The 18335-nt window shown below is 41.8% G+C and overlaps 1 protein-coding gene across 1 annotated transcript; it reads left to right on the forward strand.

The window, feature by feature from the left end:
* The first annotated feature begins 2033 nt into the window (after nt 1-2033).
* On the forward strand, nt 2034-16697 carry wfdc1 (WAP four-disulfide core domain 1). Its single transcript, XM_084555904.1, has 7 exons — nt 2034-2523; nt 12303-12498; nt 12607-12690; nt 13612-13752; nt 14240-14290; nt 14371-14430; nt 15580-16697. Exons 1-6 carry the CDS (start codon nt 2428-2430, stop codon nt 14427-14429), a joined length of 627 nt encoding a protein of 208 aa, XP_084412030.1. The 5' UTR covers nt 2034-2427; the 3' UTR covers nt 14430; nt 15580-16697.
* Nucleotides 16698-18335: the final 1638 nt, after the last annotated feature.

Here is an 18335-nt window from a genome sequence, read left to right on the forward strand (position 1 = left end):
ATGGGCCTTTAGAATGAGGGATTTTAAAATGAATAAATAAATAAATAAAAATTTAATTGAAAAAACTAAAATCTATATACACAATATTTACAAGAATGATAAAATAATTGAATATAAAAACTGAAACTGCAATGAAATTATATTAATTCACAACCAACAACCAAAGAACCATGTGCAAAACGTGCTAGCAACAATAAAGCCCAGTGTCATCTCTCACACACAGATGAGTTGTTGTACAGGACTCCTTTATCCTCTTGATCCACATTTTTTTAGAACAAAATCAGTCAAAGACCGTGTCAGTACTTTACATATTTGATCTCACAGTCATCTTAAGTCAGCAGGTTTAATTTGATCCTGAACAGAAGAGGTTTCTCGTATGAAGTTATCAGCACCCCATGAAAAAAAAGATGTAAAATAAAATAAAATGTCAAATTAATGTCAAGTAAAACTATTGGATTCTATATGTAGGTCCAGGTTGTACCCCGCCTCTCGCCTGATGACAGCTGGGATAGGCTCCAGGCCCCCCCGTGACCCTCCAGAGGACAAGCGGTTACAGAAAATGAATTAATGAAAGAGTGAATTATCCTAATTGCGCCACAATCTGTGAGAGGTTAAAAACACAATTGCACTAAATAATGACTGAAACGGTTAGTAGTGGAGTTAATAATGAGAAATAAGCAATTACAATTGGGATTTTTTTTTTTGGTTTCTGACACTTTTATATAATTAAACATGCTGCAGGTCAAACTGACCCAGGAACATTATTGATGTTCCTGAGAAACGAACACAACAGGAGGGTTAAAAGATTAAAAAAAGAAAAGAAAACACAATTAGCCGACTTGCTACAGCTTAAAAAAAATAAAAACTCATCTAGTGACCTTTAATGTTCCCCAACATTTGTCTTTTCTCTATGTCCGTCTGAAATCAAGACCCCATTGTTGAGAGATTTTGGAGACACGTGTACATTTGTAAACGACACAAGCACATCTGCGCCGGTCTAACAATACAACTGAATATTCAGTCACTGACAGGTTCACTTCTGTGCCTTTCTCCCACGTTTTCATTCATCCAGTCACTTCCACTGCCCTCTCCCGCTATCTCTATGCCCCCGTCCCTCCCTCTCCCCCCCTCTTTCCGCGGTCTCCTTTTCTCTCATTCTTTCTCTTTACTCTGCCTTTTGTGTAAGTGAAGCCGGGGGCCTCCCAGTGACATGAGCCCTGCTCCTGTAAAACTAATAATGACCGAGATTTGTGCGGGCTTAGCATTCTTTCTCCCTTTCAGCACAAGACACTGAGAATGGAGCGCAGGGGAGGGGAGGGGAGGGGAATGGGGTGGGGTGGTGTGGTGTGGTGTGGTGTGGTGTGGAGGGAGTTAAGGTCTGGCTGTAAGGTGGGGAGGGTGAGACAGTGGGGTAGATGTCCTAGTTTGAGAGGGAGCAACTTGGGTGATATGTGAAAAAGGAAGACCAGCGAAGCACAAGATGGAGAAAAGAGACAGAGAGGCCCCCTTTTTTCCCCCCCGAAACCCACCACATGCTTTCGTTCTGTATGGGTCAATGCCACTGAAATTCCACTGCATCCTCTCCAAACATGTTACACAAACACAGGGGTGCATGCACTCACACACGTACATAATCACGCACTCAGGTGTGTTCATGTATCCCCAGCCATACAAATCACGAGGATCCCCGTCCCTGCTGGACAGTTAATAGTTAAAATGCATTCTTGAACTTTGAAGTATTTTCAAACCCCGTGCTTAGCAGAGGCATTTATTTTCCCTCCTTCAGCACACTGCACGCGAGCAAGCAGGAGATCCACAGAATATAAAAGATGGCCCGACCGCGCTCTGACACAACTCTGTCAAATTTACATAAAGATCACCAGATGTGCTGCAAGATGCAACAAGGGGGCAAGGGGGAGGTCTCACACACATTGCCCTCTCTAATGCTTTCCCCTCCCTCCTTTCACCTCCCCTCCTTTCTCCCAGAGACATGTGCACACACTGTGCCAGCAGACAGCTTCAGCTCTCAGCAACTGATGCACGGACAGTTGCCGTTTCCTCCTTCCCCTCATTTTTGCTCCCCTAGCTCTTCTCCTTCTTTCGTTTCTTCCCTACACTGCCTCCATTCATCCCTTCTGTACTTTCCCCCTGCCTCTCCTCTACTCTGTCATTCTGCCCGGCACTTTTCTTCAGCCGGATATAAAGGCAGGTCCTGTCGGAGGGAGAGGGCTTGTGTAATCTCTGGCTGCACATGAGCAGCCGAGAGTCGTTGCTTCAGCTGGAAAGTCAAACGCAACAGAGGACCTACAAAACCAAAAATCTGAACTCTGGGAATACGGGAGGAAGACGTCCTGAAAAAAAAAAAAAAAAGTAGGAGACGGAGGGATCCGCCACAAGAAATTGGAGTTAAGGTGCAGGACACACACCATGCCGGGCTCTTTGGTGCTGCTGCTGCTGTCTCTGTTGGTGCTGTCCACAGGAAGTGATGCCAGAAGAATCAGGAAAAGAGGACTCAACCATAAGGTGGGGCTGCACACCTCACCTTTGACTTTCGAAGTCACGTGTCTATTCTCTCTCTATCTGTCTCTGTCTTATAGCTGTTCGGTTTATCATTCAGAGTGCAAGTAGGTGAAAGCTCACAGCGTTGCAGCACAATGCAAGGTCTGTCACTGGAGAGGTGCTTCACACTGTCGGGGCAGTTTTGTGGCTGAGGTGAGAGGTGGCCCGAGTTGATCTGAGATCGGCAGTGAAAATAAATAAAAGAGCAACAGTAAAACGGTTTGAAATTTTTGGAAATACTCTTACAGAGAGTTAGGCGGTTTAGCTCAGGAAATATGGCCTAGCAGCAAGTTTGTTTGTGCCCATTGGTGACCAATACACCAGCCTGCACATCTAACTTAAGAATTAAAACTTAAGCTGAATTATGTTTTTTATTCATGCAAAAAATTCTACGAGTTACACGCCGGACTATTACAGCTGCAACTAGTTTACTCCTGTTTCCAGATAACCCAAGCAGATGACAGCTAGCCTCGTAGATATGCAAAATACATCCTGGGGAAATATTAAAGTATTTATTTGACTATATGTGACAGCTCTAATTATCTGTTGCTTTACTCTGGTCACTTTCTAATAGACCAGACCACCCTAAAGTGTATTAATCAGACAAAAGCAACTCGTTTCAAAAAGCTTGTGCATTAACGCCTAATTATACCATAAAAGGAAGTGTCCTCACAGAGATCTCTGTGTTTTCATCACACGTGCTTTTATTTTGAAGCATAACAAATCTACACGGACAGGCAAAGTTTCTGAGTTTTGATCCGAAGCAGAAAGTGCAACAGCTTGGAATAAGTCGCTGATTTCCATGTTTCCATGTGAGTAATTGTTGGACACATGTGTGATGTTCAGCATTTGGGTGTGTGTGTGTGTGTGTGTGTGTGTAGTGGATTATTAGGGCAGGAACTGAATTTGCAGACCAGGCCCCTGCTTGTTAACTCAGCTCAGTGTAGCTGATTGATCATTTCTAACAAGGGCTCTCTGTAGTGTGCTGCCTTCTCCCTATTTCTCTTTTCCCCTCGGCAGCTTTTCATGCTCCAGCGTTCTCACTTTCTGACTTCTTTTTGCCCTCACTGGCTCTTTTCCCCTCTCTCCTTTTCAGCCTGCGTGCCCCCTTTTCCCCCCTTTCACATAATAAAAAGTCACCCTTCCACCCTCTCTCTCTTCTCCCTCACCCTCGTGCCTCTCTCAGTAACGCACCACCCTCCGTTTTCCTTCTTTCGAAGGTGTCTCTCCCTTGCTCTCAGGATGGGCCGTCTTGCTGGACTCTGCTTCAAAGCCGCTGTAATTGGAACATGCTGAGACGGCGGTGCAGATGGAGTTTACTTCTCTTCGCTGAACCTTTTCATCTCTGTATCTTTCAATCTTTTAGTTTTTCGAAACCCCCGCATGCATGCTCACACACCCTCAGCCTTATTCATAACCCCAGAGCCTTGCAGAAAGACAAATTGTAGTCAATGAGGGTATCACATAGAGTAGACATTGCACTGTTGGATAGCATCTATATATTGTTGTTTTTTCAGGCTGAGCCTAAAGTTCTTTTGTCTAAACTGTAAGCCTTTATGAAAATTGTGTCTGTGTGACCTCTGGGTGACAGAAAAAAAATGATGCATGGCGTGTAATGAGGGTGTTGAAGTAAGAATAGGTGCTAGAATGAAGTTAAGAATCGAGAAGTATGTTTGGTAGATGGGAAAAACAGGTGGGATTGTTTAGGCAGCAGGGGCGAGAGAGTAAACGCACAAAAGTGACAGATTTGGTAAGAGAGGCTTAAGTCTAGGGGGTTTTGGAAGCAATTAAAATCAGTCAAAGCAAAAGGAAACAGCTAAAAAAAAAAAGCTTTTATCACCAAAATACTAATTAACACATCTCAGCGACTATGATCATGCAAGTCTGAAAATGCGTGATCCATGAAAATGTTTGTTTAGGATTGTGAGTGGACCGTGAGAACTGAAAGTCTAGGATTTTCATCCACACTTACGCCGGAGATAAATCCCCCAAGCATTCACACACACACCAGATAGTTTAGTCCCATTCAGACATAACACAGTCTAACTCAGACATCTGCCGGGGCATGTCACTGCACACAAACAGTGTCTGAAGCTGGCATCATAAATCCTTACAGTTTCATTCATGTAACGTGATGCGGGGAGTTCTGACGGCACCTGGTATTAAGACGGGGGCCCTGCAGGTGCTCAGAAACACTTCTTGTTTCTGGTCTAGCTGGCTATTTGAAATTGGCCTGGGGCTGCTGCACTAAGGGGAAAATGTGTTGCTTTTAACCCATAAGAACCCAGACCCATTTTTCTTCAAGGGAAAATTATGCTGGCTATAAAACAGAGCAGGTGGATCACCTAGAACATATTTCTGATGTTATTTTGGAAAAATACCACCTAGTGGCCAAGATCTGTAAAGTGACATATATGTCACATCAGGCGTTTAAAGGAAATTTATTATAGATTTTATATGTTATTTGAAAATAAATCCACTTGGCAGTTTCTTCTTTAGAAACACAGAGTTGCCATTTTATTTGCATTTCCACAATATAAATCAAAATGACTTATTTTCTAATAAGGTTTAGCCACAAATTCATTCATTTTCTATACCCGGTTATTCCTGTTAAGGGTCGCGGGGGTCTGCTGGAGTCTATCCCAGCTGTCATCGGGCGAGAGGCAAGGGTACACCCTGGACAGGTCGCCAGTCCATCGCAGGGCTAACACAAAGACAGACAACCATTCACACTCACACCTACGGCCAATTTAGAATCACCAATTAACCTAATGAGCATGTCTTTGGACAGTGGGAGGAAGCCGGAGAGAACCCACGCAGACACAGGGAGAACATGCAAACTCCACACAGAAAGGCCAGCCGGCCAATGGATTCGAACTGGTGACCTTCTCGCTGTGAGGCATCAGTGCTAACCACCTCGCCACTGTGCCGCCCTTAGCCACAAATTATTATTCAAATTTGATTTGCAGCACAAAAATGTCAACCTGAACAATAAAACAATAAAACAGCCTCATATTAGAGGTATTTTCAACAGTGGCTTTGTTTCAGTGGCTTTTGGACACCAAGTAGTTTACAGTCACGGCGGTAGATCAGCCATGCATTGACTTGGCCTAGCATGATGGTTTGCCAGAACAGGTAGAGATACCACTTCCGTGACCTCATGTGGTACTTGTACCTTGCGACCCATGCATCATGGAGGTCTACTCCACCCATGAATGCTCATCAATGGAATTGTACTCCTCTGGTGTGATTTCCAGGCATTGTTTGCGAAACATATCGAGTCATGGGCGGATCTTCCAACACTTGTCCTGTACATGCTTGTTTGGCGAGTCAGTGTTGTAAGTGAAATGTAAAGATGCCAACACTGAACTGGTTTTTCTTATGCATACTACAATATAAAAAAAAGAGACACTGCCTTAGGCAGATGGGTCCCTCCATATGAGCTGGGTTCTGCTCAAAGTTTCTTCCTGTTAAAAGGGAGTTTTTCCTTGCCACCGTCACCTTCAGGCTGCTCTGGGGGTTTCAGGCCGGGTTTTTATAAAGCGTCTTGAGACGATTTGTATTGTTATTGACGCTATATAAATAAAATTGAATTGAATTGAATTGAACCAGGGTCAGCATAGTTTAATAAAAACTGTTTGTGTGTTTGTTTGTCCATCTATTTACCAAGAAAAGTGTTTCCGCTATAGAGAAGGTGCACTTTTGGGACTGATGTGCACCTTCTGACGTGTCATTATACATCTTATAATTTATTTAACTTGACATTATACTTTCAAATGAACCACTGATACAATCAGTTAATACAAATTAACTGATTGAGCTTAATTATTTGAGCAAATCATTGCCATTTTTCTTATTGTGACAAATACGTCACATGGCATTTTCCACAGCAATTTTTATGTTAAAGGCCTGATGTGACACATATGTCACAGCGATTTTTCTAAACTTACTACGCATAAATTTGTGCAAGTAATGTGGTCAGAACAGTTTAAAAGTGATCATGGACTTGTTATTAAAGGATTACAACTGTTACATGGGCTGAAACTTAACTTTACTGTCCAAAAAGAGATTTTCAAAATTAGCTAGCTCTCTCCCAAGTGCTAACCAGGTATGCCACCATTTTGGAAGTGATGTCATGAGGACAACAATTCACATACTGTCACATGACTTTGCCAGGATGTTAAGTGGATGTCACTCTGGGACTTCATGAGTTACATTCAAGAAAAAAGCTCTATCTGGAACTTTCCAGAGTATTTACAGGGTGTGTGACACCTGTGTCACCGTGGGTCCTTATGGGTTAAGTGATACTTCTATAGGATAGGTTTAGTTTATGTATTTTAATGGCAGTGGCTCAGAATGTCTTAAATTTAAATGCATACATATGTAGTTACTGACACTCATGCACGACTGTCCTGCTATGACATAAAATTGTTGGCGCATCTATTTATGTTATGATTTGGCGTAGTTAATTTCCAATTTTCAGGATGAGTCAATTAATCTTTGGGTGGAAAGCAAATATAAAGAAATGGTTCACACCAAAGGTGTGATTTAAGTTAATTCCAGTGAAACTGCCTCAATAAACAGACATGAAAGTTCAACAGTGGTGAATTTAATGTACAGTAAAGTTACTGTAGCTATCTATAACCGAGTCATTTTTATTTAACCCTCTCTGACGCATTTTGCTTCACAAAACAAACATGATTTGTGGAAAGTTGTGAGAAAAGAGTTGTACAAACTATAAATTGGGCAAACACATTGTCCCATTAGCATCTGGGCTAAGATTAGCCTCATTAGCGAGCTCACTAGCTGAAGAATTTTTGTATTTCCTATTAATTATCTTTTTTTACTGAACAAAATTGTTCAGTACCACGTGCAAAAAAGAGAGTTTGTAGTTAGAAAACCAAGAAAATCTTTATAATTTATTATCACTAACAAGCGGTAGTCGGTTGAATGAGTTAGCGGTTAGCTCAACAGCTATAGAAGTTCGCCTGCCATGCAAATAGTCATCATGTTAAAGATGCCTTTCTGATGCCCCAGACAAAACAAATGAATTATCTGCAATAGCCATCATCTCAGAGGCAACCATTTGGAATAACCTTTGTGCCACAATATTGCACTGTGTAAATCTGAGATTACAGCTTTATATAAATATGGGATCTGTCAGCCGACCACTTAAACAGAAGTTGTGTGAACTGGTGTCTAGCAGGACTAATCCCGGTCAGATGATGCGAGCCTGCTGGTCGGTCAGCAGCACATTACTGGAGCAGATCCCTGCTCAGTACGGCGTGTTCATGTATGTATGTACAGGCCAAAAACATAAACTCATTTCCACATCAACTGCTGGCTACTTCTCTATCGTGCCCTCCCCTTCTACCTCAGGCTACGACTATAAGTTACCAGATGATATCCCAAACTGTAATTAGCAGCAGTTACAGTCAGAGCTGGTCGACCTCTGTGCAGTTGAGTGCAGCTGTGTCTGCATGTCAGGGTTAAACACCACTGCTCTGTGTGTCGATATTTCGAGAACTGCTGTGCATCTACCAGTTTTCCTGTCAGCACGTCTTGCCATTATTCATTAAACTCTCATCTCTGACTGATTTACTGTCTGGCTGGCTGTTTGTCTCACAGCTTAGCCTGCTGTATCTCTGTGTATTTGTGTTTCTGTCTATCGTTCTGTCAAACTGACCTCTGGTGTAAAAACAGGAAATTGACCTTGACAACCCAAAGGCTAACCAGATGTGTGCCATGGGTTCCTTCATTTAGGAGACATGGGAGGTCTGGCAGGTTTAAGTCGACACTTGAATGAAAGAGCACAGTTTCTCATTGTTTGCTCACACCCTTGACACCAATGTTGCACGTGCGTATGTCCAAGAGGTTGGGTGTGTCTCTGGGTCTGAATGTGTGCGTCTGTTTGCTCGCGTCCGATTCCGCACAAAGGAAGCAGAAAATCTTAGTATCTGTCTAGGATCTCTGTGCGGAACAACAAACTGTCTGATCTCGGTTCAGTTGTGGAGCCAGACTGGGTCTCTAGTGGCCTCTCTCCACAAACCACAGAACAAGAGCATTCAAAGGAGGGATGGGCAAAAAGAATAAGATCCGTTAACATCAAACGTTACAGCCGGCATCACGCTACTGCTTTTCAACGCCGACAATAGGGGAACATGGGAGGGACAAATCAAGGAGGAGAGGAGTTCTATGGGTAGACAGATTGTCAGAGAGAGGAGGAAAATATGCCCAGAGATAGACATGAACATCACACTGCAGCCTGCTGGCAGTGTCTCTATGGGAGTGCAGCGAGGCAGACAGTAGCATAAACAAACAACGTGGAACATCAGAGAGATGTGTCCGGGATTATATGATAGAGCTCAGGATGCAGAGGATGGCGGCCCTTCTGGCGTATACAGCAGCATAAACACAGAGGCAAAAGAGGCAAGATAAGCCCAGAGAACCAGTTAGAGGAAAAGGTGAATGACAGACATGCACTGCAGGTAAAAGTACAGTAAAAGTCAGCATGTCTAAGGTACAAGGATCAGTGCTCCCCATATGAAGAAAGAACGAATGACGTCTGTAGCTGTCATGTGTACAAGCAAGATTCATTCAAACACACACAGTCTCGTAAACAGGAAGGGCACATTTGAACTTTTGTAGGAGAGGTTATCACTGAGAACCGATCGGATGCGAGACAAGGGGAGAGAGTAGTAGTGGTTATGTAATTATCCAGTCAGAGAAGACGTTTTAATTCTCATTCACAGATCTAACTGCACCAGGATATGATGCAAACAAGCGCTATGCAATGGCAGTAAGTGAAAGTTGTGCAGAAATGTAGGTAATGCTGCTTTCTAATGTTTTAAAATGAGATCGGTGACATTAGGATACCAGCAGAAATACAAACATGCTAAAGAAGACATGCAGCTTCATGTTTTCTGATATTCCAATCCAGCCATTCCAGTTGCTTTTAAAATATTTTACAGCTTTTTATAGTTACTAAGCATGCGCAGACTCTAACGCCGTAGCCTGACCTCCCCAGAAATGTAACTACGCGGTGATGCAGACCGGAAGAGCTGATTGGTCAGCTAGGTAGAAACGTGTTTATGCTTTAGTATTTCCAGCTGCTTCTCCATCTCCACAATTTTCAAATTGATCGCTCTGGATCAAAAAAGATTGAGCACATGGAGGAAAGGTTAACTGAGGAGGTTTAGACATACAGACATTTGTTTGACTCGTATTCGGACAAATTTTGGCAAAAATTTCAGTCGCCGTTGTTGAAAGTGAAGCAGGAAGTAGAAACAAAAATGACCCCAACTGGCAAAAAAGACACAGAGCAGACTAGCTTTTGGGTGGGGTTTTTACAGAGCAGGCCAGACTGATGAGCGCACAAGTATAAATGTCTCGCACTGGCGTAGGCTACATGCGTAGGTTACGGCGTCTATGTCCCACAGTACCTTAAATGAGCCTTAAAGCCACAGATGTATTCGTATCCACCACTGCAGTGCAGTCATTACAAAGCTTCCCCTTGATGAGCCTACATTGTTTTATTTGTGGTCATGTTTCTGTCCTTTTATCTAGGTTTTGGTCTCCACCAACTCCTGAGAGAAAAATCATGCTTTTTAATTTCTAACTAGCTACTAACTAGTTTTGCCAATCAGATATTTTCAGGAATGCATTAACCCAGTTGAGTACAAAGAATAAGGACTATTGGCCTCAAACACTCATCTCACAACTGTACATGCTCATGGTAAAATGTAGGTTTCCAGATACCTTTAATCAAGCTGGGACTAAACCGCACATTATTCCCACCATTGTTCCATGGTGTAAATCCAGTCCCACCCCCCACCCCAAATAAACCATCCACCCACGAAGCTTGCAGCTGCCAGGATGAATTAATGTGTGTTTAAAGTGAGCACGCATACAGTGTGTGTGATACCATCGTCAGTGCCAAACATTTGCTTTTGTTTTTCCGGTTGGTTTGGAAGAGCCGTGAATAAGCCTGCCAAATAAACAGCACAGTTTTAATGATAGTGTGCAGCCCACAAACCCATTACCTAATTACATATCTAGACAAAACCACCAATTTCTCTCTTTTGTTTGTCACAGAAATATTCTCGGCCTCTTTGCAAAAGTCTCTGCAGCCGTAATGGTCGTACAACAAAGTTCTTATGTTCATTAAACCAGGTCAGAAATTGACACAAAACTTTTTCTTGTTATGTTCTTCTGCATTAGAAGTGATTTAAGCGTTGTTCCAGTTACTTCCATAACAAGGAAGGTGTGGAGTGAAGTGGAAATGTGATCGTACTGTAGCACATAGAGTGTGTGAGAAAATATGAAAGTTAATGCTTAGCAGTGCTTCTTAGGATTTTGTTATAACACTTTCCATGTGCAGACAACCCAAATCAATCAAAGGCACTCATAATGTGGCACAGAAAATACGAAATTCGATATGAACCTTGTGAAATTCACAAATGCTGACATGTCTAAACCCATAAATGAATAATGACTTGTATCTTTGTAAAAAATGATTAAGCCACGACTGTGATTACTGTCGCCTCACAAATGTTCTCAGCAGCGGTGGACAGAAGTGTGAATCTAGGCTTGCACTTTAGGTTGCCAAGGCTCCTGAAGTGTGTCTTGGCATGGCTCAGGCTCTTGTAGCCTAGTTTCTTCCTCTCAGACTCGCCAGTGAAGTGTTTGTTCCCACAGTGAATCACCTTCCCAATCCAGGTCAAGACGTTAAGAGACCAACCTTTAGTGTTTATGCTGCGGCTCAACTGATGCACTCGAAACTGCAGGTCACTGCTGCCATCAGGTGGCTGAAAAGTGCTACACCGATCAGGCATAACATTATGACCACCTTCTTAATATTGTCTATCTCTCCCTTGTGCCTCCAAAACAGTTGTGACTCATCAGAGAATGGACATGGGCCTGTGGTGTCTGGCAACAGAATGTTGTTAGTGGGGGACTTTGGGTCCTATGGGTTGAAGGGAGATACTTGGTCAGTTTGGGATCTAGTGAATTTGGAGGCCAGGTCAACACCTTGTCCTTTTTTTTGATCGGCTGATCGGTGTATGTAGTACACTGAATGAACGTGAACAGATACCTGTAATGTAATGTGTAAATCTAATTTACATGTGTGCTCCTACAGTATTATCTAGTCAGAAGGTTGAGTCCATCTAGCTTTGCCAAAGCTAAAATTTTAGTTCCTCACTAATCATCCATATCCCTGAGAGCTCAAGTCACTGCATCTTCAGAAAATGCCTGCAAATAAACTTAACACATGAAAACTAAAACCACGTTGATCTTGTAGCAGTGCATTGTTAGATCCAACACACTCACCCACTGAAAGACATTGACTAGGTGAATTAGAACAAAATGTTCAAGATGCATGCTAAAAATAGCCTGTTAGCTTTCTAATTTGATAAACCAAACCTCTATGTATTTAATTCAAAGCACTGGTGTTCTAATTACAGCCCAACAAAGCCACTTGCATTGTATAAGACACCTAGCTGCAGTTTAATACAACATTTTGCTTGATTTGTTCCAAAATTAGTCAGCTTATACACTTTCTTCTTGGCTTGAAATCTTAAGAATTTAAGAAAGATTTTCACCCTAACCGAAGCTTTTGCCAGCTTTTGAGAGAACCAGTGGACAAAGACCTGGAGTCGAAGGGTGGCCATCGCCCGGACACAAACCACATCCATGTTCTCATTCCTGTTTTTTAACATTTTGTCTTGTTCTCTGTCTTTCAGGATTATGAATACCCCGGCCACTCCCAGTCCACACAGCACCAAAAGAACGACCGGTGTCCGCCTCCTCCCCAGATGCTGCCCGAGCGAGCCTGCGAGGTGCCCGGCTGTCGCTCGGACTCGGAGTGTGAGCGCCACAAGCGCTGCTGCTACAATGGCTGCATCTACGCCTGCCTGGAGTCTGTCCAGCCACCACCAGGTCAACAGAGATGTTTAACTTATCATTATTTTTTAAAGTTAAAAAGCATGGAAATTAAGCACTGTTAATTAGTATTGCCATAACTAAGTATGTGTGTGTTCTGAGCAGTGCTGGACTGGCTTGTGCAGCCCAAGCCTCGGTGGTTGGGGGGCAACGGTTGGTTGCTAGATGGTCCCGAGGAGGTACTCCAAGGTGAGTACACACACTTTACTGTCAGAAATTTTTAGTGATCACATTGAATCTTATCCTTCAAACAAAGAGCCTCAAAAATCCTCTAAATGTAGTTTGCCCCATCTATTATGTGTATACCAATCAGACATAACATTATGACCACCTTCCTAATATTGTGTAGATCTCCCTTGTGCCTCCAAAACAGTTGTGACTCATCAGAGAATGGACATGGACCTTCTGAGGGTGTCCTGTGGTGTATGGAAACAGAATGTTGTTAGGTGGGGGGGGGGGGGGTTGGGTCCTATGGGTTCAGGGGAGGGGCCTATGTGGATCATCCCACAGATACTTGATCAGTTCGGGATCTAGTGAATTTGGAGGCCAGGTCAACACCTTGTGCTGTTTTTCAGTTGTTTCTAAATTCACTGTGTCAGACTGCATCCTGCTGGGGATGGTTGCTGCCATCAAGGAGTGTCATTGCTATGGGGTGGGGGTGTCTGGTCTGGTCTGGTCTAGTCTACGTGGGCGGTACATGAATTCAAAAGTTTCCCAGGAGAACACTGTATTGTCACAAGATGGTCAATGTTATTTACTGTCAGTGGTTTTAATGTTGTGGCTGATTGTATTTTACAGGCAATAAAAATAATATAATAAAAATTCTTCAGTGATATCCTCAGTAAGAATCACTATTTGGTTTCCATCTTTTCCTTTATAATCAAAAAAGGAAAATGTTTCTATTTTGTTCAACTATGACTATATAGAGGCAAACACTTTCACCGTCTATAGTCTCAGTTTGTTTGTATTTAATAATAATATTACATTTGCAGACATTTGTCATTGTCATTGAGACATGTAGGAAAATGTAGAAAGTCTGAAAATGAAATAAACACAAAATAACTACTGGTGTGACTTCTCCTAATGCCCAGTATGTTTTTTGCCCATTAGCTGAGGCCTGCAGTACAACTGAGGATGGAGACGAACCTCTTCACTGTCCCACAGGCTACGAGTGCCACATCATCAACCAAGGAAACCCTGCCGCCGGCATTCCTAATCGGGGACAGTGCATCAAGCAGCGAGGCAACTCTGGTACGGCCAGAAGAGTTCTCTTAACTTACACATTTTCTTAATTTTTACAGCTTAGCTCCTCTACATCTGACCTAATAGAACTAGAGTTTGTGCTCTTCTTAAACACCGTGGGATGGAGGGCGGGACAGGGTGGGCCGGGGGAGCACTGGACTGTGCCAGCAGCTGTCTTGAGTCTGGCCTGGTGTCTCTTGGCAGAGTACATGCTGTCCATTGCCAGGTTTCTTATTTTAAATGGATCTATAAATACACAAACTGGAGTGACCTTGCACATCGGTCGACCGCCGCATGACAAACTGATGATATGTGTTTGAAGCTGTTGGCAGTAATTTTAGACTAATGATTTAATGACGGTAACGTAATGGTTTTAGACCGTAGACATTTATCTTGCTGTCTTTTAAAGAAGCGCTCAAAGTCCAAATGTCAAAATGTGCATAATAAGAAGATGGGACATCTTTTTTTTGTGTTGTTTTGGTCATTTTATTTACAGATGGACGTGGCTTGAGGCACAAATACTTTAAGGACTACAAGGACTTCTTAGGTAAGTAGTGTAAGTGTAAATTACTTATTATTATATAAAACTCAGAAGCATGGAATTACAATGTTTGCCTTCTCTGACAGGTACCAGTTCTAACAATGCAGTCGGCTATGAAAAACATCATCACAAGCACCTGGGATAAAGTACGTTATCAGCCACTTAAAGGGTCATTACCGTTTTTTACAATCTGGACCTTATTTCTGGCATAAAATACGATCGTTTACTCACCCATATAACTTTGGCGTCATTTGGAGTCGTTCGGAAGTCGTTCATATAGTATATAACTATACGTTATATCCATATAGTGGGACTGACTGGGGCACCGAAACGCACCCTCTAAATAACGCATTATCTGTCACGAAACTTGTTCATATCACCAATATTTTGTTATGACACACGAGTGCTATTCCCCATTGAGTCCGGAGTTACCTGTTATCTATTTACAGACGTGCAGCGGTTTGTTTATCTTTGACCAGCTGTTCCTCTCTCTGCCTCCGAATCCTCCTTTCAACGAGCTCCTCACCCATAGACTCTGGCTCAAAACGGTAAGGACGTCCATCATAAACAAAGTCGTCGTCCACAACCTCAGAATCGGAAAAATATTCAGCCATGTTGCAAAAAACTAGCAGTAGCAAATTACAGGTAAACAAGCTGAACGTCGTGGGTGCGCGTGGCTCTCAGAGATGACATCATCCAGGTCAGAAGTTAGTAGGTCCCAGGTAACAGGTGATAACATGTAACGCCGGACTCAACGGGGAATAGCACTAGCGTATCATAACAAAATATTGGTGAAATGAACGAGTTTTGCGGCAGATAATGCGTTGTTTAGAGGCTGCATTCCGGTGCCCCATTCACTCCCACTATACGGATATAACGTATAGTTATATACTATACGAACGACTCCAAATGACTCCAAATGACTCCAAATGACGCGCATCACAACATAAAATTGGTGAAATGAACGAGTTTCCAGCAGATAATGGGTTATTTAGAGGCTGCATTTCGGTGCCCCAGTCACTCCCACTATATGGATATATGTGGCGCTCCGCTGGATCTAAATATCATCCGAACGACTCCAAATGGCACCACAAGTTATATGGGTGAGTAAACGATCGTATTTTATGCCAGAAATAAGGTCCAAGTTGTAAAAAACGGTAGTTCCCCTTCAATGTTAAAAAAAAAAAAAAAAAAAAAAAAAAACATCTGTATGTTCCTTTACAAAAAATCTAAAGTTTTGGGCTTTTTATTTATTATTATTATCATTATTATTTCTGTATTATTTCTGCTCACAGATCAGCCTGTTCTCGCTACAGCCATAACACAACCTCAGACATCAGTCCAGTCCCGTTTGATCTGCTCACACCTGAACCAGGATCAGATCTGAACCTTTAGAACCACATCCACAGCTGCTACCTCCTCTTTTGCAAAGCCTCCTCTCTCGTCCTTCCGGGGAGGCGAACCTGATGCGCCTACAGCCAAAGAAATAAGTGCTTTTTTGTGTGTGTGTCTTGTCCTTTTTCTGATGGACGGACGAGGGTGTCGGAGGTGGGGCAGAGGAATAGAGAGCAGGGTGTGCACCAAAGCTGTTTTTAACTCTCAAAGAACTAATGAGTTCATGCCATGTTTTATTTTCATTTCTTTACCAATTTCTCCGCAACTCATTCTTATTTTCTCTTAACCTTGAGGCGGGTCAGCAGAGAAAATCTAAACCATGTGTCCTTCTTACTCCTAAAAGGACTCTGGTTAAAATTCTTCCTCTGAAATGTGGAAAGTTTTTATGGACAAAAGAAAAATCCAGATGTAGTGGTTTACATCATTGAATCAAATCCAAATGGGATTTAATATTTGAACTAATTACTAATGAAAAGACCACATGCGTGTGTGTGGATGTTTCTGAAGGATGTAAAACAGCTGTAGGTTTGTTCAGCCGACGGCCAGCTGACTGTGATTTCATCGTTATGCAAAGCAGAAATAAAATTTATTCACAGTAATTGATCAGTTCAGTATGACTCGTCAAGCATTTAATATGTTTTTGTTCATATATGTGTGGGTCATCAAATTAGGATTTGACAACAAACTAAATAATGCAATCAGTTAATTTAATTTCAGTATCAGTGATAATCCCTGGTGCAGTACAGAGGTAATACAGCTCAGACAGGGACTTTGTACAGTGCATATACTTCAAAGTGGCCAAAAGATTTCATTTATTTTTCTCAAACTTTACTTTCTAATCTCTCTCTGTTGTCAATTCAAAAGGTGCTCTGGTTAAATTACTGCCTGGAATAACAGAACGATAAGCTGGTGACGCGATAAACTGAAGGTGTGGAACAAGTTCTCTGACTAAAGTGATGTCTGTAAGTTGCTATCTGACTGGTGCTACATTGTTTATTCTAAATAAACAACATTATTGGAGTTAGTATGGTGTCTTTCTTTTCTTTTCTTCTTTTTATTTGTTTTTTTTTACAAAGTCAAGAAGTGATGCATAAATAGCATATACGAATCCAGAGCGCATGAGGACTCCAAGAAATTCTTGGGTAAGTAGTGGCGGTAGCCAGAAAAGTTGAATAGTATGGATCTTTCACAACAAAGAAATTGTGCTGCCTTGTGTCCGTGACTGTCTTTGTCATCTTTCAGTAGCAGTAGATGTGCAAAAAAACAGTGCTGAGCACTGTTTAAATTATCTAGATGAACTGGTGCAAGGTAAAAACGTTTTTTCAGGATATCCCCAGTAAAATCAATGAAGTATTATAAGTATTAAATAAAGAATTTAATTCACTCATTCTCTTTGTGACTCAGTATTAACAAGAAATGTATTAATATTCAAAGTTTTTAGATAGATAGATAGATAGATAGATAGATAGATATCGTATCGTATCGTATCGTATCGTATCGTATCGTATCGTACACATAATATGACACTGTTGTGAAAATAGACTATTTCCCTGCACACAATGTAAACTTTAACAACCAAGCGTTAGACGTAATATCAAGAAGAGGTGAAGTTTGGTCCAATAAATTAGTTGTTTTCAGTTCCACTGCAGATCCAAAGATGGCACCGCGGACGTACGCCTCGGTACTGTGCTCTCTAGTACTTGTTGCTGTTTTACTTTTTGGTGTTGTTTTTCTGTACAAGAGAGAAAAGTTACTGGAGTTAAATTCCTTGTATGTGCACACATACTTGGCCAATAAAGCTGATTCTGATTCTGATTCTGAAAGCAGAGGGAAGCAATTAAGCGGTGCACCTGCAGCTAATTAGCCAATAATGGAAAGACGTTTTTAAACCATGTATTGTTGTTGTTCTTTTTATATTGCACCTGCAGAGGCCTAGGCCCAACATGTTCCAAGAGATCTTTGTCAACATCACAACTCCCCCTACTGGGAAGAGACATACATACATGAGATTTAGGACAAATCCACATCAGTCTACAGTAAAACACAAGAGACTGTGGAGTAAGATGAAGATTGTTGCTCTTTAAAGGCTTATTTCTGCTCTCATTTAATAAGTAAACTACAGTTATGGGTCAATTTAAGGACAGTGTTTTAATATTCCCTGCATATTAAATACAAGACAAATACTTTGACTCAGACTCTTGTCGGTTTCAGGTTTTTTTTTTATAATGACAGCTTTCAGTTGACTGTACGTCATCGAGAGAAGATAATTGAGCGAGACATTGTCTGCATCTCTGTGCTGGGAGGCAGGTGTAGGCTTTCAGCACACTAACAGAAGTGTCCCCTTGGCCATTAGGAGAGCTCTGTTTGGACTTTTGGGGGATAAAGCAGAGTATTATTTCACAATACAGACACAAATCCCGCATTAAAAATTCATGCTGAGGCCTATCTGTTACAGTTGTTTGACTGAGGGTTTTCCTGTCCTGTCTAGAGGCTTTTTAGCCCCTTCCACCACAGTTTTTTGTCAAGTTTGTAGGCCAGCTCTTATTTTTATAGACATATTTCATATTTTTTTTATATACAAAAGACGAAACATGCATGATTCTTTAAAAAATATATATTTTTTATGCATTAACTATATTTAATGTTTTAGAGAAGG

Source organism: Chelon labrosus (genome assembly GCF_963514085.1).
Source record: "Chelon labrosus genome assembly, chromosome: 11".
Lineage (NCBI taxonomy): Eukaryota > Metazoa > Chordata > Actinopteri > Mugiliformes > Mugilidae > Chelon > Chelon labrosus.